The sequence below is a fragment of the Globicephala melas genome, chromosome 12, assembly GCF_963455315.2.
Source record: "Globicephala melas chromosome 12, mGloMel1.2, whole genome shotgun sequence".
Taxonomy (NCBI): Eukaryota; Metazoa; Chordata; class Mammalia; order Artiodactyla; family Delphinidae; genus Globicephala; species Globicephala melas.
Window position 1 is genome coordinate 6,408,249 of NC_083325.1, and position 19,479 is coordinate 6,427,727.

Consider the following 19,479-nt stretch of genomic DNA (forward strand, 5'->3'; position numbering starts at 1 on the left):
CTTCCCACTCCGTGTGTCCTCAGTTCCCTTCTCTACGTCTGCGTCTTTATTCCTGTTCTGCCCCTAGGTTCTTCAGTACCTTTTTTTTTTAGATACCATATATATGTGTTAGCATATGGTATTTGTTTTTCTCTGACTTACTTCACTCTGTATGACAGACTCTAGGTCCATCCACCTAACTACAAATAACTCAATATCGTTTCTTTTTATGGCTAATATTCCATTGTATATATGTGCCACATCTTCTTTATCCGTTCATCTGTCGATGGACACTTAGGTTGCTTCCATGTCCTGGCTATTGTAAATAGAGCTGCAATGAACATTGTGGTACATGACTCTTTTTGAACTATGGTTTTCTCAGGGTATATGCCTAGTAGTGGGATTGCTGGGTCCTATGGTAGCTCTACTTTTAGTTTTGTAAGGAACTTGCATACTGTTGTTCTCCATAGTGGCTGTATCAATTTACATTCCCACCAACAGTGCAAGAGTGTTCCCTTTTCTCCACACCCTCTCCAGCATTTATTGTTTGTAGATTTTTTGATGATGGCCATTCTGACCCATGTGAGGTGATACCTCATTGTAGTTTTGATTTGCATTTCTCTAATGATTAATGATGTTGAGCATTCTTTCATGTGTTTGTTGGCAATCTGTGTATCTTCTTTGGAGAAATGTCTATTTAGGTTTTCTGCCCATTTTTGGATTGGGTTGTTTGTTTTTTTGAGATTGAGCTGCATGAGCTGCTTGTATATTTTGGAGATTAATCCTTTGTTGGTTGCTTCATTTGCAAATATTTTCTCCCATTCTGAGGGTTGTCTTTTCCTCTTGTTTATGGTTTCCTTTGCTGTGAAAAAGCTTTTAAGTTTCATTAGATCCCATTTGTTTATTTTTGTTTTTATTTCCATTCCTCTAGGAGGTGGGTCAGAAAGGATCTTGCTGTGATTTACGTCATAGAGGGTTCTGCCTATGTTTTCCTCTAAGAGTTTTATAGAGTCTGGCCTTACATTTAGGCCTTTAATCCACTTTGAGTTTATTTTTGTATACGGTGTTAGGGAGTGTTCTAATTTCATTCTTTTACATGTAGCTGTCCAGTTTTCCCAGCACCACTTATTGAAGAGGCTGTCTTTTCTCCATTGTATATTCTTGCTTCCTTTATCAAAGATAAGGTGACCATATGTGCGTGGGTTTCTCTGACCTTTCTATCCTGTTCCATTGATCTATATTTCTGTTTTTGTGCCAGTACCATACTGTCTTGATTACTGTAGCTTTGTAGTGTAGTCTGAAGTCTGGGAGCCTGATTCCTCCAGCTCCGTTTTTCTTCCTCAAGATTGGTTTGGCTATTCGGGGTCTTTTGTGTTTCCATACAAATTGTGAAATTTTTTGCTCTAGTTCTGTGAAAAATGCCATTGGTAGTTTGATAGGGATTGCATTGAATCTGTAGATTGCTTTGGGTAGTATAGTCATTTTCATAACATTGATTCTTCCAATCCAAGAACATGGTATATCTCTCCATCTGTTTGTATCGTCTTTGATTTCTTTCATCAGTGTCTTACAGTTTTGTGCATACAGGTCTTTTGTCTCCTTAGGGAGGTTTATTCCTAGGTATTTTATTCTGTTTGTGGCAGTGGTAAGTGGGAGTGTTTCCTTAATTTCTCTTTCATATTTTTCATTGTTAGTGTATAGGAATGCAAGACATTTCTGTGCATTAATTTTATATCCTGCAAATTTACCAGATTCATTGATTAGCTCTGGTAGTTTTCTGGTAGCATCTTTAGGATTCTCTATGTATAGTATCATGTCATCTGCAAACAGTGACAGCTTTGCTTCTTCTTTTCCGATTTGGATTCCTTTTATTTCTTTTTCTTCTCTGATTTCTGTGGCTAAAACTTTCAAAACTATGTTGAATAATAGTGGTGAGAATGGGCAAACTTGTCTTGTTCTTGATCTTAGAGGAAATGGTTTCAGTTTTTCACCACTGAGAACGATGTTGGCTCTGGGTTTGTCACAGCCAACAGGTAGGTTCCCTCTGTGCCTACTTTCTGGAGAGTTTTTATCATAAATATGTGTTGAAGTTTTGTGAAAGCTTTTTCTGCTTCCATTGAGATGATCATATGGTTTTTATCCTTCAATTTGTTAATATGGTTTATCACATTGATTCATTTGTGTATATTGAAGAATCCTTGCATTCCTGGGATAAAGCCCACTTGATCATGGTGTATGATCCTTTTAATGTGCTGTTGGATTCTGTTTTGCTAGTATTTTGTTGAGGATTTTTTCATTTATGTTCATCAGTGATATTGACCTGTAGTTTTCTTTTTCTTTGACATCTTTGTGTGGTTTGGTATCAGGGTGATGGTGGCCTCGTAGAATGAGTTCGGGAGGGTTCCTTTGTCTGCTATATTTTGGAGGAGTTTGAGAAGGATGGGTGTTAGCTCTTTAAATATTTGATAGAATTTGCCCGTGAAGCCATCTGGTCCTGGGCATTTGTTTGTTGGAAGATTTTTCATCACAGTTTCAATTTCAGTGCTTGTGATTCGTCTGTTTATATTTTGTTTCTTCCTGGTTCATTCTCAGAAGGTTGTGCTTTCCTAAGAATTTGTCCATTTCTTCCAGATTGTCCATTTTAGTGGCATAGAGTTGCTTGTAGTAATCTCTCATGATCCTTTGTATTTCTGCAGTGTCAGTTGTTACTTCTCCTTTTTCATTTCTAATTCTATTGATTTGAGTCTTTTCCCTTTTTTTCTTGGTGAGTCTGGCTAATGGTTTATCAATTTTGTTTATCTTCTCAAAGAACCAGCTTTTGGTTTTATTGATCTTTGCTATTGGTTCCTTCATTTCTTTTTCATTTATTTCTGATCTGATCTTTATGATTTCTTTCCTTCTGCTAACTTTGGGGTTTTTTTGTTCTTCTTTCCCTAATTGCTTTAGTTGTAAGGTTAGGTTGTTTATTTGAGATGTTTCTTGAGGTAGGATTGTATTGCTCTAAACTTCCCTCTTAGAACTGCTTTTGCTGTATCCCATAGGTTTTGGGTCGTCGTGTTTTCATTGTCATTTGTTTCTAGATATTTTTTGATTTCCTCTTTGATTTCTTCAGTGATCCCTTGGTTATTAAGTAGTATTGTTTAGCCTCCATGTGTTTGTAGTTTTTACAGGTTTTTTTCCTGTAATTTATATCTAGTCTCATAGTGTTGTGGTCAGAAAAGATACTTGATATGATTTCAGTTTTCTTAAATTTACCAAGGCCTGATTTGTGACCCAAGATATGGTCTATCCTGGAGAATGTTCCATGCGCACTTGAGAAGAAAGTGTATTCTGTTGGTTTTGGATGGAATGTCCTGTAAATATCAGTTAAGTCCATCTTGTTTAATATGTCATTTAAAGCTTGTGTTTCCTTATTTATTTTCAATTTGGATGATCTGTCCATTGGTGAAAGTGGGGTGTTAACGTCCCCTACTATATTGTGTTACTGTCAATTTCCCCGTTTATGGCTGTTAGCATTTGCCTTATGTACTGAGGTGCTCCTATGTTGGGTGCATAAATATTTGCAATTGTTATATCTACTTTTTGGATGGATCCCTTGATCATTATGCAGTGTCCTTCTGTGTCTCTTCTAATAGTCTTTATTTTAAAGTCTATTTTGTCTGATATGAGAATTGCTACTCCAGCTTCTTTATTTTGATTTCGATTTGCATGGAATATCTTTTTCCATCCCCTTACTTTCAGTTTGTATGTGTCCCTAGATCTGAAGTGGGTCTCTTGTAGACAGCATATATATGGGTCTTGTTTTTGTATCCATTCAGCCAGTCTGTGTCTTTTGGTGGGAGCATTTAATCCATTTATATTTAAGGTAATTATTGATATGTATGTTCCTATTACCATTTTCTTAATTGTTTTGTGTTTGTTTTTGTAGGTCTTTTCTCGTGTTTCCTGCCTAGAGAAGTTCCTTTAGAATTTGCTGTAAAGCTGGTTTGGTTGTGCTGAATTCTCTTAACTTTTGCTTGTCTGTAAAGGTTTTAATTTCTACATCAAATCTGAATGAGATCCTTGTTGGGCAGAGTAATCTTGGTTGTAGGTTTTTCCCCTTTCATCACTTTAAATATGTCCTGCCAGTCCCTTCTGGCTTGCAGAGTTTCTGCTGAAATATCAGCTATTAACCTTATGGGGATTCCCTTGTATGTTACTTGTTGTTTTTCCCTTACTGCTTTTGATATTTTTTCTTTGTATTTAATTTTTGATAGTTTGATTAATATGTGTCTTGGAGTATTTCTCCTTGGATTTATCCTCTATTGGACTCTCTGTGCTTCCTGGACTTGATTGACTATTTCTTTTCCCATGTTAGGGAAGTTTTTAACTATAATCTCTTCAAGTATTTTCTCAGACCCTTTCTTTTTCTCTTCTTCTTCTGGGACCCCTATAATTTGAATGTTGGTGCATTTAATATTGTTCCAGAGGTCTCTGAGAGTGTCCTCAATTCTTTTCATTCTTTTTTCTTTATTCTGTTCTGCAGTAGTTATTTCCACTATTTTATCTTCCAGGTCACTTATCCATTCTTCTCCCTCAGTTATTCTGCTATTGATTCCTTTTAGATAATTTTAAATTTCATTTATTGTGTTGTTCATCATTGTTTGTTTGCTCTTTAGTTCTTCTGGGTCCTTGTTAAACGTTTCTTGTATTTTCTCCTTCTGTTTCCAAGATTTTGGATCATCTTTACTATCATTACTCTGAATTCTTTTTCAGGTAGACTGCCTATTTCCTCTTCATTTGTTAGGTCTGGTGGGTTTTTACCTTGCTCCTTCATCTGCTGTGTATTTCTCTGTCTTCTCATTTTGTTTAACTTTCTGTGTTTGGGGTCTCCTTTTCGCAGGCTGCAGGTTCATAGTTCCCATTGTTTTTGGTGTCTACCCCCAGTGGGTGAGGTTGGTTCAGTGGGTTGTGTAGGCTTCCTGGTGGAGGGGACTGGTGCCTGTGTTCTGGTGGATGAGGCTGTATCTTGTCTTTCTGATGGGCAGGTCCACGTCTGGTGGTGTGTTTTGGGGTGTCTGTGAACTTAGTATGATTTTAGGCAGCCTCTCTGGTAATGGGTGGGGTTGTGTTACTGTCTTGCTAATTGTTTGGCATAGGGTGTCCAGCACTGTAGCTTGCTGGTCATTGTGTGGAGCTGGGTCTTAGCCTTGAGATGGAGATCTCTGAGAGAGCTTTCGCCGATTGATATTACGTGGGGCTGGGAGGTCTCTGGTGGTCCAGTGTCCTGAACTTGGCTCTCCCACCTCAGAAGCTCAGGCCTGCAACCTGGCTGGAGTGCAAAGACCGTGTCAGCCACACGGCTAGTTCAGAGAACCGGGTGGTGAAATGGAGTGGACAGTCACACTGGAAGGAGAAGGCACCCCCCAGGAGGAGGGTGGTGCTGCAGGTTCCCCTGTGGCCTGTGGCGTGAGGAGGGCGAGCTGAAATTTCACTCTTTTAAATGGCTGAGCAGTATTCCCTTGTATCCATACACCACATCTTTATCCACGCATCTGTTGATGGACACTTAGGTTGTTTCCGTATCTTGGAAATTGTAAATAACACTGCTATGAACATTGGGGTGCACGTATCTTTTCGAATTAGTGTTTCTGTTTTTTTTTTTTCAGATATATACCCAGGAGTGGAATTGCTAGGTCCTATGGTCCTTCTGTTTTTAGTGTTTTGAGGAATCTCCATACTGTTTTCCATATTGGCTGCAGCAATTTCCATTCCCACTAACAGCGTAGGAGGGTAGGTATGAGGGTTCCCTTTTCTCCACACCCTCTCCAGCATTTATCATTTGTAGACTTTTTGATCATGGCCATTCTGACATGTGTGAGGTGATATCTCATTGTGGTTTTGATTTGCATTTTCCCAATGATTAGCAATCATTTTTAAGCCTACGGTTTGGTGGCATTAAGTACATACATTCATGTTGCTGTGTAACCATCACCACCATCCATCTTTAGAGCTCTTATCTTTCAAAACTGAAACTCTGTCTGCATTAACACTAACTCCCCACTGCTTCCCCAGCCTCTGGCACCCACCCTGCTCCTTTCTGTCTCTTGGAATCTGCCTCCTCTAGTGAAATCCTACAATATTTGTCTTTTTTGTGCCTGGCCTACTTTGCTTAACCTGATGTCCTCAAGGTTCTCCCACGCTGTAGATTGTCAGAATCTCCCTCCTTTTTAAGACTGAATAATATTCCGATGTATGTTTTTACTGCATTTTGCTTACCTGTGTATCCATCAGTGGACACTGTGTTCCTTCTACCTTTGGCTGTTGTGAATAATGGTGCTGTGAATGTGGGTGTGCAAATATCTCTTTAAGACTCTGCTTTCAGTTCTTTTCGTCACATGCCCAGAAGTAGAATTGCTGGACCATGTGGTATTTCTAGTTTAAGGTTTTAGGAACCACTAGTCATTAAAACTTTTTTTTTTTAATCATTCATCTATCTTACCATTCCTGTTTTTCCTTAAACATGTCTACTGCCTTCTCTGAACATTTAGGGGAATGTGTGTCTTTCTAATTAGTGGTCTCTGAATGGCAGTGTCTAAGAGTTTTCATGCGTTCAGAAAGAAGGCAAAGCCCCTTCCTGCTGTGTGTGTATATTTTAAATCGATCATGTATACAAGTGGAGTTTGGGGTAAAACTTCACTGAATTTCGCTTGGTTTTGTGTCATCTCTGTAATCTGAGAGTTCCTTTGTAGGGTGGGGCTGCTGCCCAGCATTCCCGTGAGCGGGGGCCCTGGGGCCAGCGCCGCCTTTGGTCTTACGACTCCCAGTGCCCAGCTCCTCCCTGTACCTCTGGCCCCAGGCTTCCCATCACTGTCTCTGGCTTCATCTCAGGGCCGGGAATGATTTCGGGTGCCCTTGGCCCGCAGTGGCTTGAAGCAGGCTTTCGGTTCCCAGCCAGAGATTGAAGTCAGGCCATGGCAGTGAGAGCACTGAATCCAGCCACTAGACCAGTGGCAAGGCCCTGGTCCTTCAGCTTTGCAGAAAGGAATTCCCACAAAGAGGCGGAAAGTAGTGAAACAAGGGAAGTGTTTATTAGGAGGAAAAAGGGTACATGTCGCTCGACACACGGGTGGGCCCAGAGAGAGTCTTGCCCCCGTGGTAGTTTGAATTGCTTTTATAGGGCGTTTCTTCCAGGTTTCCTTTGGCCAGTCATCTTGCTTTGCTTGATTCTGAGTCCATGTTTTGTTTATCTCAGGGTCCTCCCATCTGTGTGTGCGCATCTCTTAGCCAAGGTGGATTCTAGCAAAGAGGCCTCTGGGTGGGTTGACATCACTCCCTTTTTGACTTCCAAAGAGCCTTTCTGCACATGTGTAGTCGGGAAGGTCTCCTTGACTGTGAGAATGAGGACTGTGTGGTCTCTTGAACTCTTATCTGGGCAGGGCTCAGCTCTTCTCTTGATCCTGCTAGTTTGGAGTATCTGTCCACAGGGGGGCAACTCCAGCTGCGCAGCCCGGGGCCCAGCTCTTTCCTGCCTCAAGAAGACAACCCAGCGCAAGGGAGCCACTCTTGCCCGTATTTCTTCAGCTCCTCCATATAGTTTGGTACCTCAGTGCTTTTCGTCCAGCTTACAATGACCTGTTCAAGATGAAGAAACCCATCTCCATTGTATAGTTTGTTAAAAGGGCTCATGGAAACTACCAGTTAGAGCTTGGCCTTCTTTCAGCACGTTTGCACGTAGATGTGCAGGTGAGGGAATTGTAACCAGGTGGTGTTTGGGAGGGGAGGCCAGCTCGGAGCTGTTGTGTCTGGTCAGTCCCCTGGGCTTTGGGATCTCAGGTGCTTCTTCACAAATTTCCTGATGTTCTAGCACGGCTGTACTTCCAGATGTGGCATTTTTAATTTGGGATAGAAATGAGGAAAGGAGAGGAAAGTGGAAGGTCTAGAGCACTTAAGACCCTTTGGGAAAAGTCATCCATTTTGGAAGAAAACTCAGCGGTGTTGGGACTCTTCCAGAAACAGGTGAATTCTACAAGGCTGTCCGCCCCGCCCCCCCCAAGCCCTGGAAACTTGTCGAGAGGGGAGGAGAGAAAGGGCAAAAAGGACCCCAGTGATGGTCAGTGGTGGAGCTGCCTGGCCCATGGGTGCCCGGGGCCCCAAGACGGATGGCAGAGTCCTGGTCCATGGCATGTTTTACTGGTCACGGCACTTTGAGTGACTTCCTCCACAAGTGAAAGGCGTGCCATTCCCGCTAGTTCCTGGCGGGTTCTCGCTTGAAGCTTTCTGTCCTGGAGACATTGGCCTGTGGACGTAAACAGGTAATGACTCAGTCAACTTGACATCCTGCCAAGACAGCCCAGGTTGAACGTTGAGGAAAACAGTCTCTTCATGCTAAGGGTACAATCACAGGGTCTGGAATGCTCCTCTGGCCCCCTTTTGTTGATGTATTTTTACTTCCCTTCCCAGATAACCGCTATTTTAAAAAAAATAAATTTATTTATTTACTTATGGCTGCGTTGGATCTTCGTTGCTGTGTGCAGGCTTTCTCTAGTTGCGGTGAGCTGGGGCTACTCTTCGTTGTGGTGCGCGGGCTTCTCATTGCGGTGGCTTTTCTTGTTGTAGAGCACGGGCTCTAGGCACACGGGCTTTAGTAGTTGTGGCGCGCGGGCTTCAGTAGTTGTTGCACGCGGGCTCCGTAGTTGTGGCTTGCGGGCTCTAGAGCGCAGGCTCAGTAGTTGTGGCGCATGGGCTTAGTTGCCCTGTGGCATGTGGGTTCTTCCTAGACCAGGGATCGAACCTGTGTCCCCTGCATTGGCAGGCGGATTCTTAACCACTCTGCCACCAGGGAAGTCTCAGATAACTGCTTTTAAAAGGTGCCTTGGGGTCTGATTATGGATTAGTTATGCCTGCAGCTTGGTCGCTCCCCTGGGACTTAGGGGCACAGAGCAGACCGAGCTCAGACCTCCCGGGAGAGCAGGGATGATGGTCCAGGGCATGCGCACCGCGGTCCAGCAGACACGTTAGTGCTGGCGGGACTCCCCAGAGGACGCCCTGGACCAGGGACCCTCCAGGTGCAGCTACAGGATCCAGGGGGGCAGGGGGACTGAGGCCGGGGAGGGGGTTTCCTGGAGGGAGACTGGAGGGAATGAGGGAACAGATTGATTGGCCCTGATACTTCAGCCAGGAAATATCGATTCTGAAGGTGTGAAGCATAGGGTGAGAAGAGTGTAGCCCACTATTTTAGGGGGGTGAGAAGGGAGAGGTGATGGGCTTCCCTGAGTCTAAATTAAATAACATCTTCATTGAAATTCATTTTGACGGGCTGAGAATGCTACAGGGAGACTCAAGGCAGTGCAGTAACTGGCCTCCATTTCCCACGCTGTCAGTATCTAAAGGTGAACCGTGGTGGCCTTGGGGGCTGATGTCCTCAGTGGAAAGCGCTCCTCCCCGTCGCCTGGCTGACCCTTCACTCTCCGGACTGGCTTTTCAGACCCTCTGGGGCCTTTCCCACCCAGATCCACCCCTTTGCCTCCTCTTCTCCTTCCCTCTGGGAAGGCCCAGGCTTGCAGGGGTGATATAGTTGACTTTGCATCCTGATTCTGGCTCAGAGTCCTCTCCAGGGGCTCCTGCAGCCCCAGAGCACCCAGCCCGCGTTCCGGGGGGAAGTCCGCGCCCCGCTCCCTGCAGGGCCCTTGCTGCTCCGGGCTTGGCGGGGGGCGCTGGCTCTCTCTGGGACAGGACGGAGAGCGGAGGATGGCGGCAGGAGACTCTTCTCAGCTGGAAGAGCCTCATAGATGTCCAGGCCTGTTGAGTTCTGGTCTGTCAGGGCCCCAGGGGTGGATTTTCAAGGGAAAATGGGGGGACTGTGGAGCCAGCTGAGTCCTTCACACAGCTGCCCGTTGTCTGAGGGCCAGGCTGGCCTCCCGTCCCCTGAGGTCCTGGGCTGCCGTGTGCTCTGTGCAAGAGGCCGCGTGGCAACGGCTGCCGTCATTTCATTGGTGCTCGTGGGGCATCACAGGGGAAAGATGTTTTGAATAAACACACATTTGAGAAAGGCAGTGTTTGCCGTGCAGACTTGGGTGGGAAGGAGAAGCACGTGTCTGGCCTCTCTGCCTTGTTTCTACATTGCTGGTCCTTGGTAGTTCCCAGAGTTTGAAATGCACCAGCAGGCACATAACTGAGAGCCTCTGCAGTCTCTGTGTTTCTTCATGAGGCAGCCTGGCTGCAGAGCCCTGAGTGTTCCAGAAAGGCAGGAGGCGGCTCCAGGGATGGGATGTCCTTGCACGCCTCCCCAGCCCGTCTCTTAGCCTGAGTTTGGGGAAGCATGGGGCCTTGAAGCAGCTGCAGGTCTGCAGACTCACATAGGTTTGTCTTTGTGGGATAAATGATGTGAGGGAGTGAGAGTTGGTGTGAGGCCTGACACAATTCTTCTCCCAGAAGAGGTTATGAGGGGGGAGAGAGAGAGCCACACCTGTTTCTGATCCTTCTTTACCTAATCCAGGAAAGAAAAATCTCATTCTAAGTTATGCAGAGAAACAAAAGAACTACCTACTGCTTAATTTCTCGGGTCTGAGGTCTTAGGACTGGAACCTGAAATTTAAAAAAGAAAATCTATTTATTTATTTATTTGGTTGCATCGGGTCTTAGTTGTGACAGGCCGGCTTCCTAGTTGCGGCACATGGGCTCCTTAGTTGTGGCATGCGAACTCTTAATTGCGGCACGCGTGTGGGATCTAGTTCCCAGACCAGGGATTGAACCCGGCTGCCTGCATTGGGAGTGCAGAGTCTTAACTGCTGCGCCACCAGGGAAGTGCCCTGAATTTTTAAAATGTGTGCGTATAGCCTAGAATTTTCTGCATAGTTGTCATGTCTGATTGCACGTTAGTTTCATCTTCGACAGCAAACTTGGTGTCCACTGCTCTGTATTCTGGTCAACCCACGTGGTTGCTGGTTCCTAAAACAGCATGTATCCAGGTTGGATGACTCGTGGCCCCTTCCCCTGCTGTTCTGTGGCCTGTGCCCACCGCCCCAGCGGTGAGCACCGTGGGCGGGCCGTGTCTCTGGGGCTGATGGCTTGGCTCACTCCATCATCGCAGGGCGCTTCCGCCGGGGCCACAAGCCTGGGATTGGCTGCCACTTTCTGAGGGTAAGGTCATGACCCGCGTCTGGTGGTCTGTATGGAGGAACAGTGGAGATATTTACTGAGCGTTGGAAGGTCCGAAGGGCCAGTTGTGACCAGTGGGCTTTGTTTCTATGCTGTTCAGAAAGAGGACATGATATATTTAGCGTCAAAATGACCACCCGCTGGGAAAGGGCCCTCAAGGCTGGAGGGATGCGGGCTTCCCCAGGGGCTTGTGGGTCCCCCATCTCTCAAGGTGTCGTGTTGTCATCTCAGCTACGTTAGAACGTTAAATATCACGTATAACTCATATTTCAAGGCGGGATTGGAAGAGAGCTTTCTAGTAGGGAGGAAGGAAGATAATTTAGGAAAGTCGTCGTCCCCCCCCCCACCCCGCTGCTGCTTTCCTTTTGGTAACTTGAGGTCACTGGGCTCTGGCTACGGAGTGTGGGAGAGACAGACCTCTACAGGGCAGGGAGAACAGCCCTGAAAGGAGGACAGACACCGCGCGTAGCTGCGCCGAGGCCGCAGAGAAGGGGGCTGAACCGAGCTGACGGCTGGCGCAGCAGGTGCACTGAACAGAAAAGATTGTTTTTAATCCGCCTCGGATAACTGAACACCTTAGTCTTAGTCTGAAGGCTTGGGCACGATGTAAATATACATGTAAGTCCCCCGACCCTCCCTGTAGCTCCGCCCAAGCTGCTGTGACCCGTGTTCCTTGCCCTGTTCTCACCTCGGCTCCAGCCGTCTCCCCAGGAGGCGGGGATGTGCTTCCAGAAGGAAGAGCCAGCGGCTGGGTTTGGCAGTGGTGCAGCCACATGTGTCAGACGTGTGCGGGTGAGAGCACTGGCCTCGCTTCCACCGGAGCCGCATATACTCTGAGGACAAAGATGTAAGTTCTCCAGTCAAACGTGCTGGACGTAGGTCTGCTCTCGGGTCGGGGCTCAGCTGGAGGGGCCTTGCCTCCCATTCTCCCAGAGCGCGAACTTCTAGGGCAACCACGGCAGTTTCCTGTGTTCTCCCAGCTCCTCTCTGGAAGATGCTCAGGCCACCCCTCCCCCTCTTTTTTCTTAATGGTATTGAACACATTTGCTTATTTGTTGTATCTCTTTTTTGGGGTGTCATATCTGTTCACGTCTTCTGTCCATTTAAAAAAAACTGAATTGTTTGCCCACTTTCTATTGAATCGTAAAAGATCTTGATATATTCTAGATACAAGTCCTTTTTCCAGATATGTCTTTTGACAATAGTGTTTTTTTTTTTTTTTTTTTGCAGTATGCGGGCCTCTCACTGTTGTGGCCTCTCACTTTGCGGAGCACAGGCTCCGGACGCGCAGGCTCAGCGGCCATGGCTCACGGGCCCAGCCGCTCTGCGGCACGTGGGATCCTCCCGGACCGGGGCACGAACCCGCGTCCCATGCATCAGCAGGCGGACTCTTCAACCACTGCGCCACCAGGGAAGCCCAGAAATTTAATTTTTGATGCAATTCAATTTTGAATTTTTTTGTTTGTGTTTCAGGTTCTACTGGGAAGTATTTGTGTAAACCAATTCACAAAGATTATCTTCCAGTTTTTCATATAGAAGTTTTTTTTTAAGCTAAAAGATAGGGGTTTTTTCTTAAGCTATTTATAGATTGAGTCAGAAGTTCTGAAGTTTTTTCTTTTTCTTCCTGCTTTATTGAGCTCTAAGTTGCAAATCAAAATGCATATATTTAAGTTAGAAACACGAAGATTTGATACTTGCATACACTGTGAAATAATTATCACAGTCAAGTTCTTTAACTCATCCATCACCTCTCAGGCCCCCTTGGAAACAGCCATCCGCGTTGTAGCAGGTATTTAAGGAGCTGCAGTTTCGGAGCACTGTGACTGGGGCCACCTCGATCTGTGGAATTTGTATCATTTCTCTCTACGCCCAGAGGGCTTTCTGGACGTGTGCGTATCTTCTCTTTGTGAGCCTTGGAGAGTAAATTCCGTGGACTGCCGCATCTCTGTATGATGTCTCCTGGGAAGACACTTGCGCGAGGGTCTGAAATGAGGTCTGGGTTGGAAATGAGAGCTAGGGCGGAATAGGCATCTGTGTGGGAAGGAGGTGAGGTCCCATCTCAGGGGCTCCACAACCAGATTGTGTCTAAAAAATCACTTGGGCCTCCGTGCGGAGTCCAGGGTGTGGAGTTCAATATCTTGCATTTACGCAACATTTGAAGATTTGTTCTTTTCCTAGAAGAAAATACCTTAATTTTTTTTTTAAGCTAATATGTGGTCAGGTGGAAAATTTAAGCAGAATCAGAATGGAAACCAGAAATCCCACTACGCGGAGATAGCCACTGTTAACATTTTAGGGAAAGTCTTTCTACATGTCACTTTCTGCAAATTTTCTAGAATTTATGTGAATGGGATCATACCGTAGATGCTATTTCTAACCTGCTTTTTCTCTTTCACAATACTGTGGACATCATTTTATATTCACAGGGAGGGCTGCCCTGGTGGTGCAGTGGTTGAGTCTGCCTGCCGATGCAGGGGACGCGGGTTCGTGCCCCGGTCTGGGAGGATCCCACGTGCCGCGGAGCGGCGGGGCCCGTGAGCCATGGCCGCTGAGCCTGCGCGTCCGGAGCCTGTGCTCCATAGCAGGAGAGGCCATGGCATTGCGAGGCCCGCGTACCACAAAAAAAAAAAAATATATATATATATATATATATATTCACAGGGATCCCCTGAAGCAGAAAGTTTAGGTGTTATTTCCATTTTACAGATGTCAGGATGAGACACCAAGTGTCATCCAGGGGTGCACAGTTAATAAGGAAGCTACAAGGTCATATTTTGACTCTGAGCAAAGTCTAATTCTATCAGATCAACCTAGAACGCTTATTTCATGTGGCAAAGACAAGTTTTTACTTCTGTTCTTTGGAATTTTTCCTCCTGAAATTCTGGGTTATGACATAAATTCACTGGTATTTTTAAATGTTGTGATTTGGCTTCCTTGTTGCTTGATTGGGTTTGAGAGCCAAGATTCAGGGTATGGGGGGGGTGCCCTGGGGAGGACCTTTCTGCATCCCCTTCTATGTCGGGTGTGCCGAGGGGTTAAGCGTGTTTTCCTCCACAATCTAGTGCGTTCAGTCACTGTTCCTGCCTCTCTCTCTCCCCTCCCTCCTTCGCCAGGGACCTGGAAGCCAGGGCACAGAACGAGTTCTTCCGGGCCTTCTTCAGGCTGCCGAGGCGGGAGAAGCTGCACGCCGTCCTGGACTGCTCCCTCTGGACCCCGTTCAGCCGCTGTCACACGGCCGGGCGGATGTTCGCCTCCGACAGTTACATCTGCTTTGCCAGCAAGGAAGCTGGCTGCTGCAAAGTTATCCTCCCGTTCCGAGAGGTAGACCTGTCTTCCTCCTGTCGGGGAGCCGTGGTTGCTGTGAGACGGGGCGTTGGCGGGGATGGCTGCTCACGCTGCAAGGCTCTGCCACCGAGGATGGGCGGGGCTGGAGAGATGCATGGCCTGAATTGACCAGGGCCTTTGCTTGTTCTGTTGTTGCCTGGCAACCTGAAATTTGCATAGACCTGAATGGTGAGAACAGGGCACCCTGGCCTCCGCATTATCGATAAAGCTGTTATTATAAAGTACCTGCTTAGCAATGAAAGCTTTTCCAGCAGCCCTTAGGGATGAATCCTTCCCTTTCACCCACAAAAGGGAAAAGAAAAAAAAGGGGACTTACAAAAAGCATCATCTTTTGAAAATAAATGTCAAATTGCTTGGTTTTTATACCCTCCTGGAACTTTAGGTAAAAATTTAGAAACATGCTTCCTTTCAACTGTAAAATTCTACAGTTCTGTTCTTGGAAATGGAGTCTGCTTCCACAGCTGATGAGCTCAGTCCTGTGGTTTCAGGGCATGTCGGCTGTGACAGGACCCACGGCTCTGTCACATGTCAAGACTTCCAGATTCTTACTATTATAACATAGGAACTAAGTACTGTTCAGAAAAACTCAATTTTTTCATTCATGTGATTGACCTCCATTTTTCTGCAGCAGGTGTCTTCATTTTCAAATATTCCTACTTATGAGTGGAGCAAGAAATCTTGGATTGCCTTATGTAGTTTTTTTTTAACTGTGGTCGCGTATACATAACATTTACCATTTTAACCATTTTTAACTGTTAGAGTTCACTGGTACCAGGTACATTCACACTGTTGTGCAACCATCACGAGAATTTTTTCATCTTTCCAAACTGAAACACTATCCCCATTAAACAGTAGCTTCCTGTTCCCTTCCCCCAGCCCTGGGACCCACCGCTCTGCTTTCTGTCTCTATGAATCTGACTCCTTTAGGCCCCTCATATCAGTGAAATCCTACAGTATTTGCCCTTTTGTGATTGGCTTATGTCACTTAGCATAACGTCCTCAAGGTGAATCCAGACTGTAGCACCTGCGAGAATATCCATCCCTTTTAAGGCTGAATAACATTCCATTGGAGGCAGAGCCCACGTTTTGGCTCATCCAGCCAGGGGCACTGGAGCCACTCCCACTTCGTGCCGTGGTGCATATGCCGCATTCCATACTTTCTGACTTCGTACCGGTTCCTTATCGCAGTTACCGGGTTTTGCCTTCTCTCGGGATGTTTCCCGAATGTGCAATTAAACGCCTGCCCGTCTTCTCTCTTGCTGTGCCTCTGTGCGCATGACTGTAACAGGTCGTGAGCATTGAGAAAATGGAGGACACGAGCCTGCTGCCGAACCCCATCATCGTCAGCGTCAGGAGCAAGATGGCCTTCCAGTTCATCGAGCTCACGGATCGCGACAGCCTGGTGGAGAGCCTGCTGGCGAGGCTGAAGCAGGTGCACGCCGACCACCCCGTGCACTATGACACGACGCGGGATGAGGACCTGGTATGATCCTTGGAAACTGTGGGATCCCGTAAATTGAAAATCCCTTTTTTTCCAGCACCTCGAGGCCAGGGGTCTCCAAAGGGGTGTGCACGTAACGATGATCCACCTGGGTACCAGAGAAATGTATGCAATGATTGGGTCCGTGGAGCAGGCAGTGTGGTATCATCTCTGACGGCGCTGGTGTCCTGAGTGGGTGTGGCAGGGCTGGAGGGTGGATGGGGACTCACCCACAGGTTGGAGGATGCCCAGAGCATGCCCCCCTGACAGGATACAGGGATAGATGGGGTATACCCATGTGTCAGAGGGATCGACAGGCCACCCCCTCAGAGGTTGGAGGGTTTGGTGGGGAATCAACCCACAGGTGAGTGGACACCCTCTTTACTGGTTAGAGAGGTCAGTGCCCCCGCCATCCCCCCGAGGTTGGAGGGGATGATGTTATTTGGGGGCGGATATAAGTTTTGCCGAAAGAGATGTTGCATTGTCGTTAAGATGGGACAGCTGCAAATATAGACCCGGATCCGCTGGGACCCAGTCCCGAATTCTTTCACACCCGTCCCCCTTCTTTCTGGACCTCTTTTCATCCAAGTAGTGACAGGAGGAAGGGAGGGAACGTCTCTCAGTACCTGAGAGCAGTCTTCTCGAGATGGCCATCCTCAGTTCTGGAAGCTGAGGGCGCGATGGTGCTTCCCCAGCCCCACTGGGGCTGTGCCCTGTGTGCCGTGAGCAGCCTCGCCGGGAAGGCGCCGTGTGGACCACGTACCTTGCGGAGGATCAGATCTCTTGGTTCTAGTGTTAGTCTGTTTTTCCTGGAAGTCCTAAACAGAGAGGCGTGTTTAAGTTTGTTAATAGGCTCCTGCATCCAAAGGCAAAACAAAGACTGTCTTATAATGAAGGCAGTGACTTCTCTCTCATTTTTTTTTTTTTTTCTCCTCATGCAGACTTCGTCTGTGTTTCATTCAACAAGCATGTGCGGTGACCACAGGTTTGGGCGTATTGAGATGGTGTCTTCTCAAAACAGCGAGGAAAGGGAGAAAGAGATGAACCCGCAGCTGCACCCCGAGGCCCTGGTCGCCGGCTTCCGGCGGTCGGGCAGCCAGAGCCCCGACTCGAGACTGGTGGGTGATGAGGCGCCGCTCTCGCCACCACTGGGCGCAGGCGGAGGTGTCAGGGGCGTGGCTTCCCGCGGGCCCTGGAGGGTGGGCCTGGCGTGGCACAGGTTACCGGGCAACCTGGGGACACGTGATGCGCCCTCTTTGCTTCCCTCTTTGCCTCCCTCTTTTCCTCATTGGCAAGAAGGGGAAGTGGTCAGTGGTGCTAGTGGCCTGAGAGTGCGTCCCGGTGGGTGAAGGATGTGGTGGGACGTCCGAGGGCCATGGCTCTCCCCACCTGCCCCTCAGGTGGCGTCCGTGCATGCCGTCCCTTGTGGGGTTTCCGGGTGCAGAACAAGTCTGTCTCCTTTTACCCGGTGGTGTCTGTGTGGCTCTCTGGTACAGCGTTTCTTTTTTGTACCCTGGCTGTCTTCTAGTTTTACTGAACCAAAAATACTTTTGCCACATTTATATAATTTTCTCCTCTGTAGGGAGAGACTGAGGGCAATGCCTGTATGGTAAATAGACTAGAAATCATGCTCTGAGATGATGCCCTGGCACGAGGGGTGCTGTGTCGGGACCATGAGTACCAGGGTGGCCGTGAACACGATTGCTGCCCCTTGGCCGCTTAATGGCTCGTGTATCATAGATCGTTAACTTTATTCATTCAGAACTGAGCCTTCTGATGTACTTTACAGAGATGCTCAATGAATGCTCGATGAAACACGTAAGAATAGTGAGTGTATGTAACGTCAGTATTCTGTAAACTATTACTAGAGAATACAGATAATTAAAAGCATATGTAAACATCTTGTCTAAAAGGCACTAGAAATTCCTGCCAGCTAGGAATTCTAAAGGATTTTAAAAATCCATAATTTTAAAGGATATTCAATCACCTAGAGACATCGTGTCGTTTTCATCTCTGCTAGTGAGAACAATGTAAGTTTTTCGGGTTGGCGGTTTTTCCCCTGGCTGTCAGGAAGTTCCAGGGAAATCACGAGAGCCCCTTGCTCCGCTTTGCCCTCTGAGCTGACCTGTCTCGGCAGCTGGCTTGGTGTCAGTATCCGGAGAGGCTTCCCCACCCAGCCCTACCCCACCCTCCCATCTGCTCTGGGTGTTTTATCAATATTTGTGTCAGTGCTCCCACTGGGCCCTGAACCCCTGAAGGGCTGGTGCCCTTTACATGCCCTGTGCCTGGTGGAGGTTCAGAAGTATCTGCTGAGCGAATTGCCTGTCACCGTTGTTCCCTCCGTCAGCAGAAGGAGCCTCTCCCTGTGACGGGCTGTGGAGGGTGCAGACGACCTTCTTTGTACATGCAGCATGTTTCCACTTGCAGCCCAGAGAACAGATCAAGATGAGACTGTGGAACGACCACTTCGTAGAGTACGGCAGGACCGTGTGCATGTTCCGTACGGAGAAGATCCGGAAGCTGGTGGCCATGGGGATCCCCGAGTCGTTACGTGGCAAACTCTGGCTCCTTTTCTCTGGTGAGCGTTTCTGGGGTCTCCAGGCCAACTTTTATTTCTGGAGCGGACACGGGACAAAGGCCCCGACCTGGGCAGTGTGTGTGTGCAGAGGGGTCCCCTCTGCCTGTGACGTGTCCGACCGGGGACCTCAGGACCTTCTCACGTTGGCTGTGATGTCCTGGGTCAGTGCAGGGTCTGGCCAAGGCATCGCGTCTCCTTTAGAAATGACTATGAGTCTCTTCGTTGTCCCCAGAATTCTGTTCAGGACGCCCTTGACGTGCAGCGTCTTTCTAGGACGTGAGTCCTGAAGTAGAGGAAACGAAAACATCTTCAGAAGGTGTTGAGTTGCGTGTGTTGTAGCGAATCCCTCAGTGCGCGCTTCCTCTTGCGTGCTTCCTCTTGCTCGCTCCTCTGTGGGGGGCACACAGCGTCCCCGCGAGGCAGAGCCGCAGGGTTTTCTCTCCCGCCTGCGTCCTCCTGCTGCACCGCTGGACCGGGGACTCTCCTGCTGCTGCTCTTGGGCATCTCTCATCAGGACACTCGCTGATGGAGGAGCTGAGACGGGCCGCGGTCCCCAGAGGCGTTCCGAGCAGGCATTTCTCTGTCAGCCGTTTGGTGCCGTGCGGTGGAGTGGCTGGGGCCCTGCCAGCAGGAAGAGAAGGCCCTGTGGTCCAGGACAGTGTGACTGCTGACCCTTTCGGGGTGCTAGGGGTGGGGTGGCCAGGGCTCCGCCTGCCCCGGGGACCCTGCTGTGCTCTCCCGGAGGCTAGGCCTGGGGACCCGTCCTCCCCGCGCCCTGTCCCTGTTCCTCCCTCGGTCGGCCTCCTCCTTGGTCACCTCTCTCCTCCCTCTTCCCCGTCTCTCCCCGAAGTCGCCCAGCCCCTCTCCTCTGCTACCCGAGAGGCCCAGACCCAGACCCGATGCTGGCTGGCTCCTGGGCGCTGGGGCTGCTGAGCGGGTGTCTACTGGTCCCTCTCCT

The 19,479-nt window shown here is 47.9% G+C and overlaps 1 protein-coding gene across 6 annotated transcripts in view; it reads left to right on the forward strand.

Moving 5' to 3' along the window:
• TBC1D8 (TBC1 domain family member 8) overlaps positions 1-19,479 on the forward strand; it is a 121,650-nt gene that overhangs the window by 77,602 nt on the left and 24,569 nt on the right. For all 6 annotated transcript variants that reach the window (XR_009566110.1, XR_009566111.1, XM_030838777.2 and 3 more), the window contains exons 6-9: positions 14,232-14,439; positions 15,752-15,946; positions 16,885-17,061; positions 18,371-18,521. Coding sequence is in view for 4 of the 6 variants with exons in the window: in XM_030838777.2 (XP_030694637.2) it covers positions 14,232-14,439; positions 15,752-15,946; positions 16,885-17,061; positions 18,371-18,521 (731 nt within the window). In the remaining 2 variants the exon portion in view is untranslated. The remainder of the gene's footprint in view (positions 1-14,231; positions 14,440-15,751; positions 15,947-16,884; positions 17,062-18,370; positions 18,522-19,479) is intronic.